This window comes from Euprymna scolopes, chromosome 43 (assembly GCF_053919585.1).
Source record: "Euprymna scolopes isolate OS-2025 chromosome 43, ASM5391958v1, whole genome shotgun sequence".
NCBI classification, from domain to species: Eukaryota; Metazoa; Mollusca; class Cephalopoda; order Sepiida; family Sepiolidae; genus Euprymna; species Euprymna scolopes.
In genome coordinates this window covers 8,018,909-8,040,202 of record NC_136524.1, presented here as the reverse complement: position 1 = coordinate 8,040,202, position 21,294 = coordinate 8,018,909, and the positions used below count along the sequence as shown (strand labels likewise).

At 34.5% G+C, this 21,294-nt stretch overlaps 1 protein-coding gene across 1 annotated transcript; it reads left to right on the top strand.

Moving 5' to 3' along the window:
- Nucleotides 1-1,129: 1,129 nt before the first annotated feature.
- On the top strand, nt 1,130-21,115 carry LOC145268162 (uncharacterized). Its single transcript, XM_080123361.1, has 5 exons — nt 1,130-1,283; nt 7,493-7,571; nt 11,290-11,383; nt 11,564-11,641; nt 17,938-21,115. The coding sequence occupies exons 1-5, from the start codon at nt 1,274-1,276 to the stop codon at nt 18,013-18,015; spliced, it is 339 nt and encodes a 112-aa protein (XP_079979487.1). The 5' UTR covers nt 1,130-1,273; the 3' UTR covers nt 18,016-21,115.
- Nucleotides 21,116-21,294: the final 179 nt, after the last annotated feature.

Here is a 21,294-nt window from a genome sequence, read left to right as displayed (position 1 = left end):
ATAGGCAGGAGCTGCTAAAAACAGCCTATCTTGCCTTGACAGAGTACAAAATAGGCTTCCTGGTTTAGTGGGGGGGGGGCCTTTTCTCTTCCCTGCAACCTCTCTCCTACAGGAGAGACGTTGCAAGCCTGTCTTTGTTTTATCGTTACTTCCATGGCAAGTGCTCGTCTGAGCTCCAATCTCTGGTCCACCCTCGTCAATCTTTCACAATAAACACCCGTCTAGCTAAAACCACTGACAAAAATTTTCCCCACTCTTTATCTTTGCCAAAATCAAAACGTAGATTCCATGAACAAAGTTTCTTTCTTAGAAGTGCACGCCTGTGGAACTCTGTTCCGTTTCCCACCTGACTACAACCTGAATGTCTTCAAGTCCAACATAAACAAATTCCTGATGAACCGTTCCCTTAAGTAAGACACTTCATCAAATCTCCAATACTAATGATTACTACGATACTATCCCATTGATTACTGTACACGCAATAACCCTTATCCCCGAGTGGCTTCCGAGCGTTGTATAAGTGGTGTACCTTGTAAAAAAATAAAAATAAAAATAAATAAATTAATTAATGTTATTATTATTATCAATAATAATAAGAAGAAGAAGAAGAAGACGAAGAAGAAGAAGAAGAAGAAGAAGAAGAAGAAGAAGAAGAAGAAGAAGTAGTAGTAGTAGTGCAGCAAAAATAAATAAATACATAAATAACTTTTGTTTCATTTCGTTTTCGAGTTCCGGTTCGGTGTTTAAGTTTGGGGGACATGGACGATTTTTTAGCGGTGCTTTTGGCCAGGGTATTCCGATAGTGACATTTACCTTATGTTTTTTTTTTTGTTTTGTTTTGTTTTTTGTTTTTTTTTTTAATTATTATAATTCACTAAAATATTACTTCTTTTCATTAAACCTCGTTGATATTCTATTTTTTGTACCGATCACTTCTTTTTTTTTTTTTTTTTTTCGAAAACTCTTAACCGTACTTTACTGAATTGTGCGTCTTCAAGAGTTTCAACTGCGCACTTCACTTCTTGTCCGAAAAAAAATCCTTAGTGAAAAAAAATAAAATAAAATAAATAAAATAAAATAAATAAAAATGCGAGCTAAATAAAAAATTGTTTTGTATTTTTTAGATTACAAGTTATTTTTTTACTCCTTACCATTGAATATATTCAACGAGAATTATATTATATATTTTCTATTTGTTTAAATAAGTAATTATTTACCTCGGAGACCACGCCCCTAAACTTACCTTTACGTGCTCCCAACAACAGAAAGCGAGATGACAAGAGGTATTTTTAATGTGTATATTTTATTATTATTATTCTGTTTTATTTTTGGTGCACAGTTAAACACCAGGTCAGCTTTTAATGTAGGGAACATGCAAAAGGGGTACTCTGGATTGTGACAAAAGTTAAAATTGTATTACTGTGTAGGATTTCTCCAGCACTGAGAACAAGGATGCACAAATGCTGAGAAATATTCCAAAATGGACCTGTTGGCATTCTCGAAGGAGGGGGTAATTACTAATCTAATCGAACTAGACCGTGTACCTCATTTAGACAAAAGGGTCGCACACCATAGTATAGCAAAGGAAATGTTATAACCTGAATATACAATGTTGTTGTTTTGTTTTTGTTTTTTGCCAGTTGGTATGAAAAGAAAAAGCGAGGTGAGGAGGGGGGGGGCTAAAAACTTATGTTACCTTTACGGGTAAATTCAATTAGGAAAACCTTTTATACAAAATACAGTTGTATGTTGGCGTAGCCCGGGGATTGGGGTGTTCTTATTTACTTGTCCCTCTCCACGAGGGGAAGTCAGACACAATATCTATTGGGGAGGTGGAGGTGATATGCCTTCTCCAAAAAGGGATACTCTGAATTAGGACCGAAAGAAGAAGAAGAAGAAGAAGAAGAAGAAGAAGAAGAAGAAGAAGAAGAAGAAGAAGAAGAAGAAGAAGAAGAAATGCCTGGGTTGAGAGGATTTTGCTTCTGGATTGAAGACATTTTGATCAAAGCCAAAAATGCCGGAAGTGCACTTCCCGGAAGTCTCTATTTATTAAAAGGACATTGGATGGGACGAAAAAATTAAAATTACCTCAGTCTAGAGTGATTTCTCCTCCACTAATCGCAGACAGAATGTGTAGTATCAAAACAGATACTACATTTTGAATTATTTATTTGGGGACTTATGCAGAACCGTGCTGAAAATATAACATTACTATTTAGAAACCCATTCTTAACATGGGGAGGAGAGAGTGTTTTGTAACTATTCTATACTTTCACCTAACAATTTAACAAACAAAAGATACCATAAAACTTGAATTTAATTTAAAATACTATTTCAAAAATAGCACAGTTTGTTCTCTGTATCAGCACCTGTATTTGCTATAAGGTAAAAATTTTACAGCAACAAATTAGGCACCAAAAATGGCTATCAAAAATGGTTTATTATCCTTCATATAAAAAGATAAAAATATGTCTATCCTACTCGTCAAGAGAATTATCTAAGTTATCTCAATAATACATTTATTCTAGGGGCTGGCCTACTTAAAATGTCCCCGAATTGGTTACTCAAGATATTTTAAACAGATAATACACTTTGATCGTACCTAAAAAAAAAATAGAAATCTTTTTAGTTTCATTTTTGTCGATGAACAATATTAAGAGAGGATTTAAAACGGTGGCTGAAATGAACCAAATTTGATTACTTAAAACAGATGTTCAACAAGTATGTGTTTGCACTGGACGTGAAGACGATCATATTGTTGCTTGCAATCCTAAGGCAATTGGTTCTAAGATAGTTCTTAGAAAGAAACTGTTCATGGAAATTTCATTTGTTTATAGGTATACAGACGAGTTCTTGCTGTGAATGTTTTATTATGAGGCAGCAGAGATTGGCGTTCAGTCGAGCACATAAAGGTAATAATCGAGTAAAGAAAGACTAGCAACATTTCTTCTGTGAGAAATATGCTGCAGAAAACAGAAGATAGTACCTCCCCACTAGATTGTGAAGCCAATTGTCTTTGTCAAAACAAGAAAGACTTATAAAGAAAGACTTGTAAACCTTCTCTGTAATTCATCAAATTTTCAATCCTCTCATTAAACTGACAATTTATTCATTTTGTTAACTCCTTATGCATACAAGTTGGGATAAATTGCAGATGTTCATCAGCGATGGATGCTTGCAGTCATGTTTTTCAAGGATCTGTGCTGAGTCCTATTCTCTTCCTACTCTATATCAATGACATGCCCGAAATGATTGGTGGAAACATACTGCTATTTGCAGATAATGCCAAACTCATAGAATGGAAATTGTCAATCTCAAGTTTAGTCTTCAGCATGCCTGGAAATGGCCCGTTGAATGGGATTTAGACCTTAATGTCAATAAATACTGCCATATCGCAGTTTTGGTCAGTAGTTTCAACCTTCATCAGGTGTATCTTGCCGAACATAGGAATATTTCTGTCAAACTATGGAATCTGAACAGAATTTTGAATGGAATTTCACGGTGATCGCATGCTCTCGTTCCAGCAACCATAACTGCAAAGAGGCCCTAAATAATTTGGTATTGTATTTTTCGGTCACCCACACTGAGATTAAAGGTTCGATTCTCAGTGTGGCTTACCAAAAAATACAATTAACCGAAACGTGAAAATGATACTCAAGATGAGAACAGTAGTCCAAAGAGTCCAAATAATACAAAAAATGTGTTTTTGTTGCTTTAATGGGATTTTAATCAATTTCAACTTTATAAATCATAAATTCTAGAATTTTACAATTTTGCATTTTTGTCTTTGCAACTTTATTTGGACATGCAGACATCAGACATGAAGTTATAAAGTAACTTAAATGACAAAGTCCCATTGTAACATTTTGTATCAACTTTATTGATCATCTTTGTTCCACAAGTAAAAGACAAGTATTCGTGACAAAGAGGTCAAATGTTTATGTCTTGAGGGATGATGAGGTGTATATTGAAGGTTCAAAAGTAAAGACAAATAAAATGTTATCAGGAGTCCACAAATCTGAACTAGAAACATCCGACACTCACCTTTTGTATTTTACAATTATTTAGTTAGAAAAATATTTCGGTGAGAGGCTATCACAATGCTAGAATTCTGCATTAGATAGAAATTTTGTTTCTTTTTTCTGCTACATCTGTTGAATGATTAATATTTCAAGATATATCTCTCCTTCAGAGAGAAAATTAAGAATTGTGATCAGAGTTTTTGTTTTGTAGAATTCTGTTCAAACTGTAGAAGCGACAACCAATAAATACTAAATTCTGATTGGTTAATTTTTTTTTACAAAATACTCTATTTTGATTTGCTACCAAAGTTGGATCTCAACTAACCAGAAAGAATTGTTCTGTACTTGCTAAATATTGGCTACATAAATGAGGATCTAAGCATAGTCAACAGTGAGTTTAAACCATTAGGAAACCTTTAAAAGCATTTATTTTTGCATTAAAACAATTATATTCAATAGAATAATTAGAGGCTCTGACAATGCATTAATTTTGCATGAGATATAAATGTAGAGCATGTTTTTTCTGTTTCTGAATTTTTTAGATGAGGATTAATTATTCATAGTATTTGAATACTTTGGACTACTGTTCTCACCTTGATTCTTGAGTTTAGCAACATACACCTGAAGAATTGAGATAGTGAGGCTTCAAGGGACAAAAGTGTAGAGGTGTCATATGGAGGCAAAGTAAATAATCTAATATTACTGGTTGTGAAAGAAAAGGTACCAACACCACAGGAAAGAGATTGGATGAAGTTGAAGCGAGACTGGGAACAATGTTTTTTTTTCCTTTATTAAGCCATTATCATAAAACTATTAGCAATAGATAAAGGCTACTTAGCCAATTTAGAAATGCATAAAATGTAGGAATATCATGATAGACAATACAAAACTCTGAAAATGTGAAAATGATACATGTTTCAGGTTTGGTCTGTTCAGCCGCAGCACAGGGACGTATTTAAGAATTGTAGTAGGGCAAGAATTATGAAATAATCTGTAGATAACAGGTGTAACTGTTACATTCCAGTGAGTAGACAGCAATCTATTTAAAGCATATTATATACTCTAGAAGGAACAGGGTTTCATCAGTGAATATGTAGTATATATCTGATGGCACAACATGGTAGATTCTCAAGAGAATCAGAAAACATCTTGCCAACTCCGACGAACACAAGGGACTTGTTTCCAAGTGGGGGCAAATCATTGCCTTGTAAAGCCTTGTCAGCAAATGCCATTCATGAGGAATTTGGTAGCTCAGGATACACGACATGTAACGATAAGACAAGTGGTTGTCAAACCTGGGATTGCTAGATGTTATTACTTCCAGATAGTTATGACATTTTGAGAATGGCACAAATGTGTCTTGAAATTAAATCCCATGGACAGGAACAGATATCTAGAAGACAGTAGCATAACGGTTTTGCTGGGTGCAACAGCATGCCTCCAGTCCCCAACAAAAGAAAGCAGTGACTGCAGGTATACCAACATTATGTAAGAGTCTGAGTGTGACACAGAAATTTATCTGTGATCGGCATAAGAACCTGGGAATACAGTTGTATCCCTTTTCTCTTCAACGAAGTCCAGCAAGTGATGTCAGCAGATGTTCTGCTCTATTTCTCGGTTGGCCACTAGGATTAGTCTGTTTCTTTGATGAAAGCCCTGATTGATGAAAAGATCCGATCGGACAGGTTGCTACTCTCCCCACGTTGCATTTGATAGTGTATGTAATCCATTCAGCCCTGGTCTAAGTCAGTGTCACTGGAAAATAGAGATCATTTCAGGGCCCCCCCCCCAAAAAAAATAAAAATAAAAAGACAAGTCGATAACTGGGCTTGTATACAAAAAAAAAAACAAGCTAATTATTCACTGAAAGTTACAAAACTCTGATCATTCATAAGTTTCTGGCTCAAGATGCAAATGCTCGGGGACTGGCATGAAAAGTTTTTTTCTCTGAATGGTGTGGGCCCCCCAGCGGTCAGGCAGAATGTGTCCTTGAGGTATTTTTTCCTTTCATTATATTGAGAATCAGATTGGCTTCATCTAACCTCCTGATCCACAGAATTTTATTCCACAATTCTCAGTAAACTAATCTCAGGCAGTTTTTTAAAATTTTCAAATTCTGAAAAAATTTTCATTTTCTTCTTCCTCAAATCTGTATCTCTGACTGTCACTTTCAGGAGGACCCCATTGCCTTCACTCTTCATTAGGTTTCACCATCACTCATGTAAGAGGGTCCCTCCTCTTCTTAAGCCTCATTTGCATAATCAAGGATTTTCCCAAATGCCATTTTGTATAAGTAAAAATAATAAATAAATTGATTATCTTTTGGGATAACCAAATTTTCTTCTTTCTAAAGCCTGAACAACAATTAATGGTCTCTTGAATTCGTATCTGCTATCTTGTTTTTCCTATCCAAAGAAACTCATAACATTTTACCTATATTTCGGATTTTGACCCCCAAATAAATTCGACCACCCTAGATTAACTGTTTTCTTAACAAGAGTGGCATTGAGATGAGATGTGTCAAATTGCCAAAGGCATAATTTCTGACATTTTTGGAGACATTTTTATAATCCAAGATGCTAACTTTTTCAGCTAGTGTGTTTTTAATGACTGTTGAGTGTCATCCCAATTATCATGGAAGAAAACAGATTTCTTCTTTATCAATTCATTATATCCACAAATAATTGTGTGTGTATTAAATAAATACTTGTTGTGGGGCACAAATCACCCCTATTTCAGAACTAAGTGGAATTAACCAGTTCTATGAATACCACTGGTTTCAGAGACTAGATGGAGACATTCATACCATGTTTAACCGCATGCTACGAACACGTTCCTCTCATACCATTTTAGTGGCTCCTGTATTCTTTATGATAAATACATATTATATTTATACATTTTACACTAATTGTGGTTTGTTTCATTTGTGACCCCTAGCACAGTTCTACAACAATACTATAACAACCTTTCTTAACAGTGCTCTTTCTTTCCATCATCATCACCACCATCATTGTTGTTGTTGTTGTTGTTACATCCAATGACACTGTGACACAGTTAAGTCACCACAGTTAAAATGAGATGTTGGAGTGTCTATTAATGTCAGCTTGTCATTGCTGAAGATCAAAAATAACATTGATGCAATAACACTTCCCTGCAGCACCCCATCCGAGATAGGAAGCTCATCTGACAAACACCAGCAACCAAAGTAGCCTGCAGCCAATCAGACAGAAAGATTGAGATCCAAGAGAAGAGCTTGCTTTGAATGCCAAATGAGAGTGGTTTCTGCTGCAGATCCGAGTGAAGAATGGTTTCAAATGATATGTATGAGTTAAATTAAGAGTTCCCTGCTGAGTTCTAATTTGTTATTAATTTGTGAATTGAGTCTAGCTACAAGTATCACTTCCTTAATTTCTTCATTTATTTTTTTGTTTTACTTTCTTATATTTTTATGTTATTTTTTTCATCTGCAGCAGAAATGAAAAGTGAAACGTTTGAGTCTTGCATTTCCAAATCTCACCCAAGAGAATATAATAAATTTCTGGAAGAACTGTAAGTTTATTTAAATCTTTATAATTATGTTATGCTTACATTTCGTATGACGACTCTATTCGACAATCCACAAAACTATGATTTTTTTTTCATTAGGGTTTGATAGAAGCGCTGATTGAGTTTAAATAAAATAAATACGTATTAGATACGTTTGAAGCCAAAACAACGCATTAATACAAAATAAACAGATATTTATTTTGTTTGAAATTTATATTGAAAATTATAAATTTCAAACAAAATAAATATCTGTTTATTTTGAATAATGCGTTGTTTTGGCTTCAAACGTATCTAATACATATTTATTTTATTTGATTTTTTTTGTTTTGTTTTATGGCATATCAACCTTTTTTGGATAATTATGTGCCAAATCCAGTAATTTTAGAAAAAAGTTTTATGCTTCAAGTTCTTTATAACTTCAAATATTTATTCATCGTGTTTGGTTTGATTGTTTTGTTTTAGCACATATCAACCCTTTCGGAATATTTAATGCCAAATCATTTCAAAAGGAGTTTTTATTCTTCAAGTTGTTTATATCTTCAAATATTTATTCATGGTGTTTGGTTTGGTCGTTTTGTAGAAAAAATTATTTTTTTTTTTTTAGTTTGGAGTTTTGAAAAGAGAAAGGAAAAATACAATAACATCAATGTTTGGTGCCTTTTAAATCAGAAAGCAAGCATCTTCAGATGGCCTAATCTGGTAGCACCAAACAAAAAATATGAAACTGTAAAATAAAAAAAAAATAAGTAAAATAAAAATTCCTACGAATCAGCATCGCACACTTTTTGACAAATACGATTCTACTGATGTTATTGGGTTCTCCAGTTATTCCTTAAAATCAGGTACTCACTGAAACTGAAAGGAGTGGTGTCATGGAAATGACAAGATTCAAACTTGGCACACCCAGTCCATAAATCCATGTCAGTATCAACTTCACCATGTTGGTATTAGTTTTTGCAGTTCTTTCTAATGAGACACTTACAGAAAAGATCAAGTGAAGGTTGCCAACATCCATAAGTGAAAGGTGTTATGGAAATGACAAGATTCAAACTTGGTACACCCAATTCGTCAGTCCATGTCAGTATCCACTTCACCATGTTGGTATTGGTTTCTGCAGTTCTTTCTAATGAGACACTTCCAGGGAAGGTCAAGTGAAGGTTGCCAAAATCAATAAGTGAAAGGAGTGGTGTCATGGAAATAACAAGATTCAAACTTGGTACACCCAATTCGTCAGTCCATGTCAGTATCCACTTCACCATGTTGGTATTGGTTTCTGCAGTTCTTTCTAATGAGACACTTCCAGGAAAGGTCAAGTGAAGGTTGCCAAAATCAATAAGTGAAAGGAGTGGTGTCATGGAAATAACAAGATTCAAACTTGGCACACCCAATTCGTTAGTCCATGTCAGTATCCACTTCACTATGTTGGTATTGGTTTCTGCAGTTCTTTCTATAATGAGACACTTCCAGGAAAGGTCAAGTGAAGGTTGCCAACATCCATAAGTGAAAAGAGTCGTGTTATGGAAATGACAAGATTCAAACTTGGCACACACAATTCGTCAGTCCATGTCAGTATTCACTTCACCATGTTAGTATTGGTTTCTGCAGTTCTTTCTATAATGAGACACTTCCAGACCTGGAAGTGTCCATCTCCTGAGGGATCGAATGAAATTTGTACTATGGAACTGATTGGATCCAGATCATCAATCTGTGTCGGTGTCTTCTTTATTATAGCTATGTACTTGTAAAACTAAAAAAAACATTTTAATTGAGTTTAAAATAGCAATCTTTAGCAGATGTGAATTTAGAGATTACCACTGTCAACCAAAGGAAAAAGCATCTTTGGCATTTGCATGCAATGTAATCCGCCTTAGATGATGCATTCTATGTGACAATGCATGGAGAAAAACAATACGATAATGATGCGACAGATGTGTACTTTGAGTTTTAAGGATGACCTCAGAGGGAGATTAAACGTAAACAGTATACAGAGAACTGTAAAGACTTTGATGGCCATGCTGAAAGAATGCATGAGAGTTCTTGGGTTTGTAGATATCATAAGAGTGTTACCACTGCCATACAAAGGCAGGCAATGTGTATAGAGTGTGATGCTGTATGGAAGTAAAACTTGACCAGTGTAGGATGAGGATATGTGTTGCATGGAGAGAAATGATATGAGAATGATATGATGAATGTGTAATGTGGGTCTTAAAAACAGGCTTAGTTTTGATAATTCAGCTGAAGATTAAATTGGTACAGTATAGAGAGATATGTGCAAAAGTGTAGATTTTGATAGTGTTGACACATTGAGTAATTGTAGAAGAGTTGAGGTAGCAGGGTCAGCCCATAGGAGGGGACCAAAGAAAAGATGAAAGGAAATTATAAGGATGGACTTCAGAGAAAAAAAATGAAGACCTGGTTGTAACAAAACGCCGACCCCCAACGTCGTGTGTCGTGGATTTTTCATTCAACTGTTCTTCTTATGGCCGGATCGTCCTTTTCCCGTTGGCGGCTGTCGATGAGAACACACGTGGTTCACAAAATAGAAATATGAACAAAGAAAGGAAAAACACAAACGCCAATGTTCACATATAAATAGACTGTTGGACTCGTGAGTGTGTGCGTGTGTGTTCCCCCCCCCTCCCCGTTCTATCGATGTTACATTCGTCTATCTCTGTTTCACAATCAACTCCAAAATTGTCCACGTCTCTATTTCACAGTCAACTCTATAACTGTTCAGCTGTCACTATCTAACTTCCAACCACTGTCTCGCACATCTAGATGTCAACTGTCTGTCTCCCCTACATTGGTATCACTGGTCGCCCCCCCCCCTGGCTACCGGAAGCTGCCCTTCCTGTTTTATCAGTAGGTTTCTATTGTTATTGTTTGGTACTTCCTATCTATTGTTAAATTGTAGATTATTTCCTCTTTCTTTGTTTATTCTAAGCTATTTCCTATCCCTTTGTCTACTGTAGGATATTTCTGAGTTCTTTGTTTATTCTAAGCTATTTCCTATCTCTTTGTCTATTGTAGGATATTTCCGATTTCTTTGTTTACTCTAAACTATTTCCTCTTCCTTTGTCTATTTCCCCCCCCCCCCACTTAGCACTTAGTGGCTCAAATCCACCCCAGGGCCACTTTATAGTATCACAGGCCAGAGATAGGTTAATTCAAAAATCAATTTCTGACAGTCATTTAATGTATGCCAGAATGTAAAATGGACGTTAAAACAACAATGACAACAATAACGACAGCAGTGGCCATCAGTGATGCCGGTTTCACTAAAAGTTTCCAGTTTTAAATCATCACACCTGCTTTACCAGTAACCCATGTATTTCTCAAAAGAAAAAGAAAAAAAAAAATTCTGCCTCCTATAATAGAGAAGGTAATGGTAGGGAGATTGCCCTATTAAAACTTGACGAATACTAAACTTTGATCCAAACTTGAAAATATAATGAAAATGCACATAGCAAAAAAAAAAAAAAAATGTTGGTGTTATCTACCATAAACTGATAGAATGGCCCAGAAAGGAGGGATCATTTTACATTAAATTTATATGCAAAGCTGGTTCCCCATTTAAATTCTAAAATATTTTCTTTTTTTTCTTTCCAACAATTTTTCAAGAAATCACTAATAGTTTTTTTTTCTTTCTTTTTTTTTTTTTTTGCAGGAGTGGGATGGGGTAATAAATAATTTCATTAATTTCTCAACATTTTTGTTTCAGTCGAGCCAAAAGAAATATTCTGGAAAAGAAAGACCAAAATGCTGTTAATATGACAAGTGAAAAGGCAAAAATAAGAAATACACAAATTGTTAAGGTAATTAATTTTAAATTTTAATAAAATTTGAGAACATTTATGTCGAACTCGGGAACCTATATATAATTTCAAACTGAACCATTATAGAATTTTGCCACAGATCTGAATATAAAGAAATTTTTTAAAAATATTCCAAAATATCATCATTTATTTTTTAATTCTTACTGATATTATTTTCAGGAATTAACATTTTCCAAAGAACGAATACAATGGGTCGAAAATGAAGATTCCCCAAATCCTCGATTAAAAATCATGGAGGTAAGAGAAGTAATTATCATCTTTCTTTTAATGACTAAAGTTATTCATTATATAATATTTTTTAATGATTAAAGTTATTTACAATTTGATATATTTTAATGATTAAAGTTATTAATAATTTAATCTATTTTAATAATTAAAATGATTTATAATTTATTATATTTTAATGATTAAAGTTATTTATAATTTAATATTTTTAATGATTAAAGTTATTTATAATTTAATCTATTTTAATGATTAAAGTTATTTATAATTTAATATTTTTTAATGATTAAAGTTATTTATAATTTAATCTATTTTATTTATAATTTAATATATTTTAATGATTAAAGTTATGTATAATTTAATCTATTTTAATAATTAAAATTATTTATAATTTAATATTTTTTAATGATTAAAGTTATTTATAATTTAATATATTTTAATGATTAAAGTTATTTATAATTTAATATATTTTAATGATTAAAGTTAAATTAAATTAAAGTTAATTCAATGCTTTTTAATGATTTAAAGTTATTCATAATTTAATACTAAAATTAAGAAATAAAATATTTTTAATGACTAAAAGTTATTTGCTATTTAATATAAAAATTAAGAAAATAAAATTTATAAATAAAATCTCAGGATTCAAATAAAAGTGAAATATTTTAATTTTTATTGTTTCCAATTTACACACATGCCTGCACACATAAAAAAAATGTGTGTATATATTATTTGTAAGTACAGGATGTATTCCTAAATAACTTAATTGATCTTTATAAATTTTGGAACACAACTGCTAGGTGCGTATGGCATTTGAATGTGGGCAGTTTACTTTTGTATTATTTGGATCATTCAAACTACTGGTCTCATCTTGAGTGTATGTGCATAAGATTCGGACAATATAACCTCTGACCTTCTTAAAGTGTCCCTTGTTGAATTTGGAAAGCTTTCTGTCGGACTCGGAAATCTACACATAATTTTAAATGGAATCTTTTACATAGTCCACAGGAATAGCATGATTAGTCAACGATGTTAGTGTAGAAACTTTAAGTAATTCACAATTGCAGTCTGAGTATCACCCATGCTGAGGATTGAACCTTCAACCTCCAGGAGAGTATTATGTAGCTAAACTTTTTTTAATTTTATGCAAAAGGGGTTAGAATGTATTAAATGTAAGGCTTAAAGTGTCTTAAGAAATTGAAATTCGTGGAATCTTGCCACATGAGGATCAAGTTTAATACAAATTTGATATATTTTAATTTTTAAATGAGTTTGTGCCTATATTATGCCTCCCTCAAAAAAAGCCCTTTTAAAAAGGAACTTAAATTTGAAAAATATTTAATAATTGACATATTTAATAATTGACATATTAATAATTGACATATTAATAATTGACATATAAATAATTGACATATTAATAATTGACATATTTAATAATTGACATATTAATAATTGACATATTAATACTTGACGTATCAATACTTGACATATTAATAATTGATATATTAATAATTGGCATATAAATAATTGACATATTAATAATTGACATATTAATAATTGACATATTAATAATTGACATATAAACTTTTTTTTTTTTAAATTCAATTTTCACCCCAAACAAGGCACAGTGCCACTTTGAAGCAGGGGGCTACTATCAGGGACTTAATTAGCAGGTTCATTATGAAGGGAGATGAATAGAAAGATGTTTGTTCACATTACACTTGAACTTCTGCATATCAGTACAGTTGGGAAAGCAGAATCCCGGAAGGGAGTTCCAAAGACCTGCAGTTCTGGGGAAGAAACTATTGGAGTAAAAGGCTTTCTTGCACCTAGGGATCTCTACTGTAAAGGGATGAGACTTAGTAGCTTGTCGGGTTTGTCGGGGGTAGTTACGTCGGGTAGGTACAAGTGTTTGCAGTTCGTCAGAGCATTCACCATTAAAGTATTTGTAGAACAGGCAGAGGGATGCAACATCTCGTCGATGGGACAGAGGTTGAAGCCTAGATGACAGTTCAGGACCTATCAGGTTGGCGACTCTTTTTTTAACCCTGTCCAGGAGCGAGAGACAAGCAGCAGATGCACCAGCCCAGATGTGACAACAGTACTCCATACATGGGCGAATGGTGGCCTTTTAGAGGTACAGGATATTGTCAGGCGTAAGTAGTTTTCTAGCACGGTAGAGGGAGCCAACCTTCCTTGCAGCAGCCTTGGCAATGCTCTCAATGTATCTATTCCAGTTCATATTCCCTGTAAACGTTAGGCCGAGGAGTTTAAAAGAAGTACGTTCAGGCAATGTGTTCTTGGCCATTGCTATTGGTGGTAGAGAAGGTTTCTTGTAGCTATTGAAGGAAACAAGCTTAGTCTTGGCAGCATTGAATGTGACCATCCATTTTTGTCCCCATTCCACTACAGATTGGAGGTCATCCTCTAGTGTTTCTGCCATTTCCTTGGATATGTGTTCATTTGTTTTCCCCTCATATCTATTATAGAGAGTGGTGTCATCGGTAAATATACCCATCTCCGAAACAATTTTATCAGGGAGGTCATTTATGAATATCAGGAATAATAGAGGTCCAAAGATAGACCCCTGAGGTACTCCTGCATTTATGTCATATTGTTTAGATGTACAACCGTCGAGGACAACTTGGATTTTTCTATTACTTAAGAAGGATTTAATTACATTATGAATTCTTCCAGTGATTCCATATGATCTAATTTTCCTTAGAAGACCATCGTGCCATACCCTGTCAAAAGCCTTAGATATATCAAGGGCTACCGCTCTACCCTCCCCTGTTTTGTCCAATGAACGGTATATACGTTCAGAAACTACAGTTAAGATATCTGCTGTTAAACGGGCTTGCCTAAATCCATATTGTTTGTCAGTCAGGAGTTTAGCAGCTGTTAGGTGCTGGACTAGGGCTTGATTAACTAAGGACTCAAATATTTTGGCGAAAAGCGGAAGGAGGCTAATGGGGCGATAATTTAGTGGGTCAGTTTTTTCACCAGATTTTTGAAGACTGGTACCACAGAAGCGGTTTTCCAGCAGTTGGGAAAGCAAGATTCGTTAAGGCATTTATTGTAAAGTTTGGAGAGAACTGGAGCAACCTTGGCAGAGCATTTTTTTAATAGCACAGCCGGGATGAGATCTGGTCCACATGCTTTTGAGGTGTCTAGGTTTTTTATAATAGCATGTACCTGAGAAGGGGTGATTTTCAAATCGTCTAGTGTGGCATCTGTTCGCAGAGGAAAATCAGGGAGGGAGTGGTGTACCGGGTTCAGTGTGGAGTTTGAGGCAAACCGACTGGCAAGCAGATTAGCCTTGTCAGTTGCCATGCAAGCAACCTCATGATTGTTTGATAGTGGGGGAATAGTTGACTGTCCATTATTTACTACGCAGTTGTAGATTTTCCAAAAATCCCAGGTTCCTAATTTCTGTGCTTCGATGTGTTTTCTGGTGGTTTCAGAGTAATCTGTCTTAGCTGTCTCTATCACTCTCTTACAATTATTTCTAGCTTCTATATACTTCTGTTTATTTGAGCTGGACTAATGTCGGTTGAATCTGCGGAACGCATGCTACCTTTGACAAATGGCAGCTGCACAAGCAGAAGTAAACCATTGGGGAGAGTGGGGCTTGCTATAGAATTTCCGTGCGGGAACATGTGCTTCAATTGCAGTTTTGAACCATTCAGTGGTCTCATTTGCACACTGTTCCGCTGGAAGAGTAAAGATATTTTGCCATGGGGCATCTCTGATGAGTTCCCTGATGGCTTCCCAATCAGCCTTTTTGTAATACCTCGTTGTTTTGAGTAGTGGGTCTTCAGTTTTAGGGCGAGAATTTAGGCTGATTTCTACCATTATCACAGTGTGATCAGTATCCTCGAGTGGGCTGTGGGCATTTGTTGTACAGTCATCGGAAACCGTTGTCAGAAAGAGATCTAGAAGTGAGGCATGTTAATCTTGCTGGTCTGGGAAACGTGTCGGAAATGTAACCAACTGAGATAGGGAATGGGATATAGAGAAGCTATGTGTTGTGCTACCAGCTACGTCTGTGTGATTAGAGAATCCTAGCCAGTTACTGTGGTGGACATTGAAGTCACCAAATACATGTACTTGTGCGCTAGTATCGAGGGAGAGTGCTGTGTCTATGCTGTATGAGACTTTGTTTATTAGGGTACAGTCTTGGGTTGAGGGAGAGCGGTAGAGAAAATACAAGTAGCTAATATTGTGTTGCATATTTAGTCTAAAGCACATAATAATTAACATATTAATAATTGACATATAAATAATTGACATATTAATAATTGACATATTAATAATTGACATATAAAAACTAATGTTAAGGTTTCATAAAAATCGGAGATATCTAAATATTTATAAAAGACTTTCACTCTTTCTTTGCCCCTTTTGTATAGAATTAAATTAAACACAATACATCCCACAGTACAACCCTTACATCTGGCAGCTGTATTTAAAAATTCATAATAATTGGTTAATTTGTTTAAGAATTAATGTTGTTGTTCCTTCTTATGAAACTGATTTTTAATTTAATTAAATTTTGATTTTTAAATTTTTAAAAATTTTTAAAATTTTTAAATTATAAATCACATTACTTAATATTAAACATACATATCTATATAAATAATAGATAATCTATTAATCTATAAAAGTGAGAATGTGTGTGTGTGTGTGTGTGTGTGTGTGTGTGTGTGTGTGTGTGTGTGTGAGAAGACACTTCTCAACCTATATACTCGATGAATTTTTTGATCTACTAACTTGAAATTTGGTATATAGGATATACAGGTATGTGAAAAAATTTTTAATCAGTTTTTATCCGGAAAAAAGGTCGCTAAGGGATAAAAATTAAAATAATGGTACGTGGAGGGGGGGTCATCATATTTTTATCGGTCAACTGTTTCACAAATGCACATGCGTGAATTGTTCACAAAGCAGATTCCTTATGTTAAGAATAAATAGGTTTGAAAATACTTTGTAAGCTGGCCTAATGGTTATCATACTTGACTCTCTGTCTTTAAGGTTTTGGATTCGATCTCAGCTCAAGTATTTTCTTTTTTACTTACAAGAAGTGAACTGTTTAGAAAAAAAACATAATATTCGTGTGCACATGTCTCAGTTTCTGAATTAATTAAAATATAATATTTATGCATATTTTACGACCAGGTAATGGTCATAATTTAAAAAGAAATCTAAGAGAAACTAAGTCCTATATTTAATCAAAATAAAAATAATAAATTATATATGCATATTTTTACAAGTGTGATTGAGACAAATTTTACATTTTTTGGAAACAAAAGAAAAACATCATATCTTGGCCAATATTTAATGTATGAACTGTATCTATTGAAGAATCTTACTTGAAGAAGCCAACCTGAGTTTCCATCACAATCTCCAAGCAGGATCTAGACTTAAAGCATGCGACTTTCACTGCGTCTTTCGAGAGACACTTGAACACTAGTTTGATCCTGGCAATCAGCTAGTTCTTCAGAGTTGTGGGCAGTATGGTTCATGTCTTTTGCAACTGTGCCTTCACACATAAATCACAGTTCACAGAGTTTGAAGGGGCAAATGTTAGGACTTATTAAGTTCTGAATGTTCTCAAACAATCACTTGTAGATTTTTCCAGTGGTGCAACACCGAACTGAGTCCTGTTAGCATATGTATAGTTGTTTATCACAGTCACTTGTCTTCACTCAACTCATAACAAAACATCATCTCTTGGCCAATAATTGATATATTTTCAAAATTCAAAGTGCATCTCTTAAAGAATGTTTTGCGAAATACAGCTGGTTCAAAGAAGCTGTTCTGAGCCTTCATCATAGCTTCTGAATCCGGAGCATGTAGCTTTCACTGTGTGCTTTGAGAGATGCTTGAACAGCAATCTGCTGTCCTCAATGTTTTATGCAGTACTGTTTTTATTTTATCTCCCTTCTACGATGGGAAGATGTAACACAAGATCAGAAAGTTTGGATTTAAAAAGCCAGCACCCAAGAGATTGAGCACTCTGACCTACAAAAATGCCTGAGCAGCCTTGTCAGTATTCTCTAACAGGCAATTAGCAATAAACTAATCACTATCTAAAGTGCAAGACGGTAAAGCTTAGGAGAGTGGACCTCCTATTTAATCCGCTTTTTTTTTTCGTTATTTTAAAAATCAATGTTTATTTATAATATGACTTTCTTACATCTAACAGTTTGATTTTTTTTGTTATATTTTTGTTTTGTTTTTTGTTTTTTTTTCTGAATATATTAATGCTGTAAAGATCGCAATAAAATGAATAAATGTTTTATACTTTTCAGAAAAATTACTGGTCCTTTGTACGAAGCATGAAACCGTTGTGGGAAAGAGAAATTTCTTCAGTTTTCAGTAACAGTTGACAGAAAAAAATTGAAAATAAAAATTATAATTTATTTCTATTTATGAACACATATTTGTTTGTTTAGTGAAATTTGTGATATGCAGCCATTTTTATTTTTAGTTTAAATATGGAGATGATAAAAGCAGCAGAACATTTTTCAGAATTCTTTTATTTATTCAATTATTATGTAAAATGAAAATATCGTTGTTTGATCTTTTCACATTCTTATATTTTAAAACCAATCTCTTTTTATTAACTTCATAATTTTTTGCAATCTTACTAAGTGCAGGTTGTTGCATTGAGTAGTTTTAAGTTGGATTAGGAAAGTATTATTGTGGTGTTTTTAACTAGGATTTGTCTTAAATCGATGGGGCAGTTATATCTTTGTAAATGTTAGTAAATGGAGCTAGAATGTCTAAGATACATGGTGAGGTGGCAGGATAAGGTAGTGGTTGTAAAACCTATGGAAATATTAACTTTAATATCATTATGGAAGTGACATTCTTCCAAAAGGCATTTAAACTTATAGATAATATTGGTTGTTTCTAATGTGCAACAAGATTGCCCATGGCAAAGTAGAGAAAGTAATGATAATACTAACAATACTATGACCACTAATAATACTAACAATACTATTACCACTAATAATACTAACGTGATAACAGACAATGACTAAATAGCTGGCTTTATTATGAAATTATAAATACAGAATAGAAATTGGAATGCAAATTCTCAATCACTTTTGGAATTCAAAGTGCATCTCTTCAAGAATGTTTTGCGAAATACAGCTGGTCCAAAGAAGCTGTTCAGAGCCTTCATCATAGCTTCTGAATCCGTCTGTTTTGACAGTTTGTGAGTTATGAAACTTCATTGTTAAATTTGTAAAATAAAAATTTGGATTTTTTTATATTGCGCAAGGACACATGATGTAGTGGACAAAGTACTTGATAAAATTCAATTATAAAATTACACTCTTCTGGAGGTTGAAGGTTCAATCCTCAGTGCGAGCGACACTCAAATTACAATTCCTAATTACTTGGAACTTCTATCAAGTCATGGCTGATGGAACAAGAACATTGATACTCCACATGGATTAAATAAAGGGTTCTGTTTGCAATTCTGTGCAGATTCCTCAGTTTGACAGAAAAATTCCCAAGTTTGACAATCTAATGACAAGCTAATCAAGAACCTTGACTCCAGTAAAGCAACTGGTCCTGACGGTTTTTCCAATTATAGTGTTAAAAAAATTATAACCAGAATTTGCCTCCATACTTACAAAACTGTTTAAGCGTTGCCTTAAGGAGAAGTGCTTCCCAACATTCTGGAAAATCTCATCAGTATGCCCTGTATTTAAGAATTCAGGTGATAAGTCATCCCCCTCTCAGTACAGACCAATAAGTCTTCTATGTGTCATGAGTAAGTTGCTGGAATCCACAATAAATAGAAAAGTAGTCAACCACCTCAGCAAAAATAACCTTCTTAGCGACACGCAATATGGTTTCTGTTCTGCTAGATCAACAGCAGATGTGCTAATGATTATATCTCATAGGATTAGCGAATCTCTCGACAAAGGCTTCATTTCTAGGGCAATTGCTCTCAACATATCAAAGGCATTCGATAAGGTTGGCATAAAGGCCTACTACACAAGATTTCCAGCTACGGTATTACTGGAAATGTTTTCTCGATCATTAAATCATTTCTCTCTGATAGGCTCATAAGAGTAGTGGTTGATGGGCAGAAATCAGAGGCCCTCAGTATTAATGCTCGAGTCCCTCAGGGGTCCATACTGGGCCCAACTCTCTTCCGGATCTACATCAATGATCTCCCAAAACACATACTAACATCTTTCGTTGACATCTATGCTGATGACACGACCATCTATGGCAACACATCAAAGGCTGTAAATGATGATGTTCTCTCTGATTCTCTCTTCTTTGATCTTGAGCGCGTAGTACATTGGGGAAAGAGGTGACTGGTTACCTTTAATGCATCTAAGACCAAGCTCCTATATCTACATCATAAATGCTCTGATCCCCATCTGGCATCAATTGAAATGGAAGGCTCTCGTCTAGGGGAGGCTCCATGTTTTGATAAGCTTCTGGGTTTGACCTTTACTCCTGATCTTAAATGGAACACATACATCAAGTCTGTGGCCAAGGTCACTGGGAAAATGGTGGGATCCTTCTACCGCTCCAGAAGATATCACACTAACGATGCAATTCTCTATCTATATAAAAGCCAAGTACGTCCAAAGATGGAGTACTGCTGCCACATCTGGGCAGGAGCTGCTAAAAACAGCCTATCCTGCCTTGACAGAGTACAAAATAGACTTTGTGGCTTAGTGGGGGATGCCCTTTTCTCTTCCCTGCAACCTCTCTCCCACAGAAGAGACGTTGCAAGCCTGTCTTTGTTTTATCCTTATTTCCATGGCAAGTGCTCGTCTGAGCTCCATTCTCTGGTCCCCCCCTCGCCAATCTTTTTCAAAAAACACCCAACTAGCTGAAATCACCGTCAATAATTTTCTCCACTCCTTATCTGTGCCTAAATCAAAACGTAGATTCCATGAACAAAGCTTCTTTCTTAGAACTGCCCGCCTGTGGAACTCTGTTCCGCTTGCCTGTTTCCCTCCCGACTTCAACCTGGATGTCTTCAAGTCCAACACAAACAAATTCCTGATGAACCGCCCCCCCCCCCCAAGTAATAACACCTTATCAATTCTCCAATACTATTGCTACATTATCCTATTGATTACTGTACACACAATAACCCTTATCCCCGAGTGGCCATTGGGCCTTGATAAGTGGTGAACTCCATGTAAAAAAAAAAAATATACATCTAAATAAGGTTAGAGGTTGTGAAAATGGCACTCAAAATAAAAACAGTAGTCCAATGAATCCAAATAATACGAATAATCAATCCTCATCTCAAAAATTCTGAATGTTTCGATTTTTTGTTTAAAAAAGAATGTACAAAAACAGGAGTTTTTGATGAATATGATCAGCTTATCAGAAGAAATTGGCAACAAGTCTTGTATTTTGCTCCTTTGTCGGAGTAGCAGTATGTAAAAAAATGAGTATGGAATGTCGATATACATTACCAATAAAATGTGCGAAAGCCTTCTTTGTTTGGAGTTTTTTTTTTAGAGTGTTTCTGAAAATGTTGAGAGAAATTCATTCAGCCAGAGAAAAAAAGTAAGTGCTGCTTTTCAGTTTTGTGTAATGTAGCACCCTTAACGAACCATTTGAGGAATATTATAGAATTTTGGAAAGAAGATCAAGGATATATTACATACATGTTA

Coding starts and splice junctions, on each gene's coding strand:
- LOC145268162 (XM_080123361.1), top strand. Junction 7,572..11,289: donor AATAAATTTCTGGAAGAACT/GTAAGTTTATTT, acceptor TTTTTGTTTCAG/TCGAGCCAAAAGAAATATTC. Junction 11,642..17,937: donor CTCGATTAAAAATCATGGAG/GTAAGAGAAGTA, acceptor TATACTTTTCAG/AAAAATTACTGGTCCTTTGT.